Below are 9,057 nucleotides of genomic sequence, written 5' to 3' on the forward strand. Positions count from 1 at the left end.
AAACAGAGGCGCTGTAAGAAATATTAACCATTCCTTACATCACCTATGCGCCACCAACCCAGGGTACTAAGATGTTATGTCCCTTGTGCCTGTGATTCCACTGGCTCACTCACCCTTCTAACTGGAACACAACAATACAGTGTACTGTTATTTTGCGGTAGAATATCTGATGAGTGGGTGGTACCTACCCAGACGGGCTTGCACAAAGACCTACCACCAAGTAATCTCAGTAATCTCAATTAATAATTACCATAATCACCAGAGGTACAGACAATACGTGACAGACAGATATAAAAACATTGATCCATTTGTCTGCGGTCCAAAATTGAAAACTCAAGCAAATACGAATTGTAAGCATGGGATTGTACACTTGAACATGAAGATATACCCAACAACGATAGGATGCATCCCATCATTCGACACTTATCTCGTTAACTTCTGTATCAAGCGGAAGTAATCGATTGTTGTATTAGACGCATAACATTACTTGGCTTACTGTCTTGTGTGTTCCTTTGGCTTTCAGTTCATAGTACAGCAATTGCAACTTCAAAGCTGATTTGAAGTTTTAATTTTCAAACGGCATTTAACGCGAAAATATCACAAAATTTTTACGTAGGAATATTTGTTTTGAAAAGTGTATAACGTCTTGTTTTAATTATGACAAGTCTTTTTAAGTGTGATTTATAATAGGGTACCAATTTCAAACTTAAATAAGCAGCATCCTACCGCACAATTGATTGGGACTTAATCGCTTTATTTATTTTATTTCTAATGTTAATTAAATGATTCGAAGATGGTTTCTACCGCAGATGAAAGTGTTCATTTGGACGACGTGCTGAAAAAGTTTGGTGTTTTTAGTCGTTACCACATACAAGCTATTTTTTTAATCAGTTTTGCGTTCTTCAATAATGGTATGCATTGTATCAATTACGTCATCGTCGCTGAGGAGACCCCATACAGGTAATCAAATTCTATACAATACATATGTTAAGTATTAATACAAATATAAAAAGCAGAATTAATCAAAAATCAAAAAATAATGTTTAATGAAGAAAACATAATGCTAATAAACAACTGACAATTTTTTTTGTGAGTAAAATTTGATTAGAAAAATCTTTTTACAATATTTGAAATTACATTTTTTTATAACAATCGAATTCTTTTCTTTTTAAGACATAGTATTTATACTTTTTTAATTTATTCGATTATACATAATGCAAATAAAACTTAACCAAAAAACAGTAATAAGTTATATTTAAATGAGTGAAAAAGAGTATATACTATTACTGATTATCTTGTCAGATTTTCTCATTAAACAATACGTGTGGTATTATAGAAAGATCCTACTTAAATAAAGTTTATTACAAGTATCATTAATCAATCAATAAACGAAATATTGAAACCGTACAGTGACCATTGACAAATTCTAAATGAAATAATATTTACAGATGTAGAATCGAGCAATGTGAATCAGAGATCAAAGACTTCGAAACACCGTACAATTTCACCACGCCACACAATTCCCGGGGTTGTTATAGATATTCCTCCAATTCCGAAGAATGTTACCCGACCAGTTTCAATACGTCAATTGTGGAACCTTGTGATGAATGGATCTACAAGAAACAGGATAGCTTTGTTGCTGAGGTAACGTTATACTTTATAGTGTGGATAATAATTTCATTTTTGTTGAATGGAGAAGCGTAAATATAATCCAATATAATAAAACTGTATTATTGTTTGACATCATATTGTTTAACATTAAAAACAAAACAACGATTAATACGCATTGATATAAAGGATAATAAAAATATGATGAAAACAAATACACGGAAAATTAAAATTTTCAAACAAAATTAAACCATAATCATTATCTGTTCTATATTCAATAAAATAATTTAAATGTGGAGTTTCTATTCGTTGATTTTTATATTACCTATAACTAGTTGTCGCCCGCAGCTTCGCTCGCGTTTTAGGGGTTTGTTGTCATGTGTTAGGCAAAGAAGTAGCCTATGTCCTTCCTTGGAGTTCAAGTTTGCTTCATACCATAATTTCATCAAATTAATTTCATTGGTTTGGCAGTGAAAGAGCGATAGACAGGCAGACAGAGAGACAGAGTTCATATTTATAATATTTATTGATATATGAACCACACACGATACCTGCTAGTTAGATTTTGGGTTCATTCTGATTATATCGAAATATTTGATAAAATATACTCATTATTTAAATAGAGAATAAATTCATAAAGAATAAATTTAAAATAAAACCTGTGTGAATTCAAAAGGGGTGTAAATCAGCTTAATTACAATATAATATAAGCTTACTATATGAGGTCAATCAGTATGTCGAGTAAGAGAGTTTGATATCATTAAAAAATATATATATGTATTTTTCAGTTTCATTTGGCGTGCCAAGATTGGAAGCGGACCTTTGTTGGCACGATTCATAGTATCGGACTTATGTGCGGACTATTTTTTCAAGGACAACTTTCTGATAGGTATGTGGCAAGCATTTTACTCAAATATCAATAATAACTAATAATAATACTAAATGAAAAATATTTTTTTTGATATAAACAGTATACTAAAATGTTTGTTTAAAAATTATCGACTTTTGTAATTATCTAAATAACGTATAAAATCTTACTATCTCCAATTGAAAAGCGCATGCGTTAGATAAATTAATTTATTCTTGTGCGTATTACAGAAATTATTTTAATAATACATGTAGTTTATCTTCCGATTTCGATAATAATATTTATCTGAAATGTTTGTTTTGTTATAGAATTGGTAGGAAGGCAGCTATCATAATCCCTGGTCTGGCGGCTGCGATATTTGGTATCGCTAAAAGTTATGCTACTACTTATTTATATTACATTATACTAGAGTGGTTTGAAGCAACGCTAGGAGACAATTGCTCTCCTGCATTTATTCTAGGTACTCGACATATCCAACGACAACAATGACAAATAATTACTTAATAACTTTTGATAATTTGACTTTCATTATTATTTAATTTAATTCTATTATCCTATTATCATAAATAAGATGAAATGAGCGTTGAATTGTCAACATTAAGCCTCTTATAACAGTGTGTTAATCAGGTTTGCTTTCAAAGGCTAAAATTTGTTTTTGTATTGCAAATATTTGAGGCCCAATTTTCAATAAATATTATATTTTTCATTTTAAAGAAGGATATTATAAAAGGCGACGGATAAAAGGTATGATTATATACGATTTTTTTACAGGTGTCGAACTTGTCCACAGTGAGCACAGGTTGTACCAACAAATATTCTTTTGCGTGATGGCTGCATTAGGTGGAGTATTATTTTCTTTAGCCGCATACTTAGTGCCGTACTGGAGACACTTCGTCCAACTGATTTATGCACCGTCTCTGCTTTTCATATTATACTACTTTATCATGGACGAGAGCGTGCGATGGTTACTAAGTAAAGGAAAAAAGGAAAAGGCAACGAAGTTGCTGCTCAAAATGGCAAAATTAAACAAAATAACTTTAGATGAAAAATTACTCGTAAACATACGCTGTGAAGATAATGCGACGAATAATTACGCCTTGTGGGCGACTTTCAGTTCGAAAATAGTAATCAAAAGATTTTTAATATGCTTAATATGGTGGACTTCTTGTACGTTCATATCATTTGGACTGGTCGTTAATGTCGGTTCGTTGGCTGGAAACAAGTATATGAATTTTGGTATAATGGCATTATCCGATATACCGGCAAGTATAGCGATGGTGTTCATATTGAAACGTTTCAAAAGAAAGAAACCCTTACTTATATCGTTCATTTCTGCTGGAGTAATTTGCTTAGTATATCCCATGATACCAAAAGGTGCGTAAATTATGATTTATAAACATAAAGTGAGTAAAGTTATAGACTGATAATATCCCACGACTGGGCTAAAGCCCAGACTGAAAGAGAAATCTTAATTCAACATGCAGCTCCAATTCGATTGTGGATCCATGTGTGGCAGAATTTTATTCGACATAAGCAAGTTTACTCACAATGTTCTCTTTCATCGCCTAATACAAGATGAATCGCAAGACCAAATTAAACATTAATTATATGTTTAATTTGAAAGTGGTCTAAAGACTTAACCAAAAATTATAACTACATGTAATATTTATAATCCGCCTAAAAATGACGTCTTTATTTTATTTTAATGAATTTTCATCACTGACAATCGGTACATGATATCTTGTAAATTAACTTAAATTCGAATTGCTAAGAATTGCTTATATCTTGTAAAGGCTTTGCGTGGTTTTTTCGCCGCACAAAATGAACTATGAATACAAATTTAAAAGTGTATAAGCGCGTATTACCCAAACATCGGCTCTGTTTTTGGGATCAGTGTAAAATTAAAAGAACCATTTGGTAATAATAGTTTCCGCTCGAGATATCAGAATGTTTAAATCAAAATATTAGCGGTCCGCGTGTTTTCACCTGAGTTCAATTTAATGCTCCATCCCCGTAGATTCTAGTCTTACGTTTTATAAAATAAGAAGATATAAATGGAATTTGCTTATATATTACTTAGTTTATTTAATCTGTAAACTTATATGTTACTTTATATTCCAGAATATATATGGTCGTCGACTGGAGTATACTTCTTAGGAAGATTTGTATCAACATTTACATTTGCGACTGTTTATATTTACACCTCGGAATTGTTTCCAACTTATTCGAGGAATTCCATGCACGCGCTTTGTTCTGCAATCGGTAGAATTGGTTCAATTCTAGCCCCAATGACGCCATTACTGGTAATTGTAATAGCCTGCTATTTCGAAATTCAAATATTAATTCTAATTTACGATAATAGTGGATCCAGTTGGGTAATTAAAGATACTTTTAAGAATTTATGAATGTCATCCATCTTTAAATTATTAAACAATCTGAATCAGCTATAGACAGATTATATTTAAAATGAGAAATATTAATTTAACAATGAAAACTATAACAACAGTAAAATATTTTATAAAGCAATGCGAAATTTAGAACTTCAACTAAATTCAATAGTTTTAAATATAACTGCGAATATTTAGTTGAACCGTCCGATTGGCAATAAAACTTTAAGTAAGAGCTGTGCAACATTAATTAAAAATATACACCATTTATAAGTAAATGCATTAAATTATACATGTTATTTATATAAATTTATATATCTACTGCATTGTTTGAATACAATATAGTTCAGATTCTTGGTGAAGACTATCCTTTTATAAAATAATTTTAATTTACTCCGCCATTTATGGCTGATTTGCTAATACTAGTTGTCGCCTGCAACTTCACTCGCGTTTTAGGAGTCGTCTTAGGTGTTAGGTTGTTTGTCCTTCCTTGGAGTTCAAGCTTGCTCCATACTGAATTCCTACAAATAAATTTCAATAGTTCGTTCGTGAAAGAGTAACAGACAGACAGATAGAGTTACTTTCATTTATTACATAGATTATTAACTGTTTTAATTTTAACAGTCAAGACAAACGAGCAAATGGGTTACTTGATGAGTGTTCATTCAAAGACCCTGACACTACGTGGGTATAAACACCTTCAAAGTCGTGCTCACCATGGTATCTACTCACCATTATAACCGGAGCTCAGCGACATATACTGATGTCGACGGTAGGCTCAGAGCTATACGGCTACTGTTTAAATTGTAAATTTCCCACTATTATACGAATTTATTTTCCTATACTAATATATTCAGCAGATATGATTATATTATTGAATTAAGGAAATATTAATGATCTTTCAGACTCAATACATGGAAAGTCTTCCAACTTTGCTGTTTGGAAGTATATCAATTGCTGCAGGATTGACAACACTCCTGGTGCCCGATCTCGCAAACGAACCTCTACCAGATAATGTGAAAGAAGCTGAGAATATAGGATCGTTTGACCTCACCAGCTTATCACAAAGAAGTGAAAACAAAGAATAATTGTACGTTCATCAAGATATAGTACAAAATCTAAATATTTAAGTTAAGTTTATCAATAGAAAATTTTGATTAAGTTAATGATTGATTAATAAATGTTTTTGTATGCGGAGCGCCTGATCTTAAAATAACAAACAAAAATAATTACATGATCATTGTTTTTAGTTTGAGTGCGGTATTAAGTGACTTCAGTCTGTAAGCTTAACAGTTGGAATACTTTCAAAAACATTTCCAAACTCACGCAGCTATAAATTAAAAATAATAATTTCCGAAAAAAAAGACGCTATTAAGCGATACGACTATGGTCTTTAATAAATTTTATTGACGTTGGGAAATAATCATAATGTTGATAACAATTTTTCCGGTAGGTACATAATTATGACCCCTTTTTGAATTATTGTAATTCAAATAAAGGTAAAATGTTACTGATAATTAAATATAGTTAGCTATATGAGTATACAAATAAATCTTCGTTATTGATTTTTATTTACATTTGAAGTCAAATAATTATAAATATTATTAATACGTATGTAATTAAAACCCTTTTTTTATTCATTCAAAAAAGCTGTTCAACATTATTTACTAACAAATGCTACCTACGTTCCCATATTCATCCATTCTCTCTCAACATCAGGACAATAATTACGAACAATTTAAGCACAAATCCCCATTCGATGCCTCGTATTGAATAGCATGCAATGCGGCGCGGCGTAGATTAATATTGCGAGCAGACCCACAGGTGCAAACAGGGCCGAATTGAAAATAGCTTACGAAGGCAAAATCCTACTACCCAATGACGACACGGTAACGATAAAATACCGTATCTGTAAAATTATTTTGGTGCAAGATAATTGTAATATTAATATTTTCTTATATTTTAGTCTAGACAATTTTACTAGGTGGGTTTTTCAGTCCTTCAACCTGTGTAACATAAAAAATATTCTAGCATCAAAAGTAAGTTCACTCAAAAATCCTATTAATTAAGTAAATTAATAGGAATATTCTGACATATTATAGACCTTTTTCGCTTGTGGAATAAAAATATGTCAAAAGATATTTAAAACTAGGGTGAAATAAAATAAAAAAACATTATACTAAAAATATGTTCATAGCGAGGCTCCGGTCAGATGTAAACCATCGAAATTAATTAGATTATTGGGATAATTTATAATTAAAGAAATAAATAAATATGGAGTACAAAACCTGTAAACAAACTTTCATCAATAAAATTATTTTTATTTTAATGATAATATATAGCGAGGACGCACACACACCCACAAGGGAGTAGAAGCCAGCGTAGAGAAGACATGACATTATAAAATGCCATTTGCCGTTAAGACGCGCGGTTAGTCCTGCCCCATGGCGCGCCAGTGTATGTTTTTGACAGTCGAAATATCTTTTATATAAATTGGAATTTTTTCTTTAGGTATTTTGAATATATTAAACAATCTATACTAAAATATGGCATGGTCAAAAATATCTTTATGTATATATGTTATAGACAAAACAGATTTAACATCCAATCCTCCAGTGTAATCTACGAACCAAAATCAGTAACTACTTAAATATTAACTTATATTATAAATGCGAAAGTTAGTTTGATTATATGTTACGCTTTCACGTCTTAATAAAAATGAGTCTTAAGAAAAAGACAGGCTAGACACTGCGTGATCCGACCCCGCTGCAACCAGCACCCATCTTTGAAACATGGGCGAAATATAAAATTAATTGCATTTATATAATATTACGATTGAATAACTTTATTAAATAAAAATGAAAAAAAATCGAGTCGTAAACGTCTCGTAGGTTTATCATTTAACTGTATCGGTACTGAGTTGCAACCGTGTCGCAATTATACATCCGCATCGAGTTAAAGACGGGGAGCCAATATTGCGAATGTCAATAATCTAACAACTTCTGGCTTCTATAACGTCACTAATTAGACAAAGTTCCTTATCATAATACATGAAACGACAAATTCTAATTATAATTAAGCATATAATTAGCTTAAGATAAGTGTTTTACGTACAAAATATAACCTCGATAACCTTTTAAAGTTTGGCTTCATAATATCTTTACTTATATTATTGTAATTATCTATCACCATCTCAACTACTTCACTAAGCTGAGGTTAAGGTAGATTGAAACGTTAACAAGAATATAGGTGTTTCGAAGTATTTAGGTCGGCTTGAATAAAAAAAGGTTTTAATTAAGTGTGATAAACTGTTTAATAAAAAAAAAACTTAAGCGTCAGAAGAAACATTTAAAAAAAATAGTATAACTAAAAATAAATTAAACTTAATAAAATTGTGAAAGAAGACTTCCAAACTTGATAAAAAAATTACATTGAAAATTGATTTTAACTAAACAATTGGCGTTGAAGCTACAATATTCAAGATTAGATCGTATTACGAAAAATAGACGAGATTGCTTAATATAATAATAGTTCCAATAACATATTAGAAGTTTGATAACCTCTCTTTGACCCTTTGATTTGGCAGGAAGATAACTTCATTTTGATAGCGAGCTACGACTGAATAAATCGTCTCTATTTCCTAGTTATCGCACATCACATGACTCCATAGGCTTAACCATCTCATCCGTACTATTAATTGTATCAAAATATCAAACCGATAATTTTTCTAGAACATTCTTTTCTACAGCAGTATCGTTTTTCTTAGCTTTTTTAATTTTCGTCCCTTAGTCAGAAGTCTTGGTCTTTCATCGAGCGAAGAGTAACTGACAAAAAGTTATATCACCCTAAAATATATAATTACTATGAGGAAAGAACCACTAAATATATGGTACCAAAATTATTCAATAGAAATGTTATGCTAAGACAAAAAAATGAAATAAGCAGAAAACTGTTAAAGATTACGTTAAGGGATTTGTTTCTCGATGAAGAAAAAATGTCGCCATTATGATATTTAAACAAATGTTTATGGGAAGTGAATACTGTATTTGTATTTATGCTGAAAATTTTTTTTTTCTGTATAACGAGCGCGTCTCGCCGTTAAGCATACCAGCTTGGCGAGAACTAATTTTTTGTAAAAACATTTTTAAATAATAAATAAAAAAAATTATATATATGTAGATAAAAATAGGAATG

The 9,057-nt window shown here is 30.9% G+C and overlaps 1 protein-coding gene across 2 annotated transcripts; it reads left to right on the plus strand.

Moving 5' to 3' along the window:
* The first annotated feature begins 540 nt into the window (after positions 1 to 540).
* LOC125077807 (organic cation transporter protein-like) lies at positions 541 to 5,986 on the plus strand. 2 transcript variants are annotated; one of them, XM_047689877.1, is made up of 7 exons: positions 541 to 960; positions 1,449 to 1,644; positions 2,397 to 2,497; positions 2,785 to 2,936; positions 3,248 to 3,850; positions 4,598 to 4,779; positions 5,769 to 5,986. In XM_047689877.1, exons 1-7 carry the CDS (start codon positions 794 to 796, stop codon positions 5,949 to 5,951), a joined length of 1,584 nt encoding a protein of 527 aa, XP_047545833.1. In that variant the 5' UTR covers positions 541 to 793; the 3' UTR covers positions 5,952 to 5,986. The 2 variants fall into 2 exon arrangements, with proteins under 2 accessions (XP_047545833.1, XP_047545834.1); XM_047689878.1 differs by having other exon boundaries at positions 2,785 to 2,849.
* The last annotated feature ends 3,071 nt before the right edge of the window (positions 5,987 to 9,057 follow it).

The sequence above is a fragment of the Vanessa atalanta genome, chromosome 4 (assembly GCF_905147765.1).
Source record: "Vanessa atalanta chromosome 4, ilVanAtal1.2, whole genome shotgun sequence".
Lineage (NCBI taxonomy): Eukaryota > Metazoa > Arthropoda > Insecta > Lepidoptera > Nymphalidae > Vanessa > Vanessa atalanta.

Bases quoted from the DNA above. Each gene is read 5' to 3' on its own strand.
- LOC125077807 (XM_047689877.1), top strand. From the start codon at position 794: ATGGTTTCTACCGCAGATGAAAGTGTTCATTTGGACGACGTGCTGAAA. The intron at 1,645-2,396 runs GTAACGTTATAC...TGTATTTTTCAG, and splicing joins AGGATAGCTTTGTTGCTGAG to TTTCATTTGGCGTGCCAAGA. The intron at 3,851-4,597 runs GTGCGTAAATTA...TTTATATTCCAG, and splicing joins ATATCCCATGATACCAAAAG to AATATATATGGTCGTCGACT.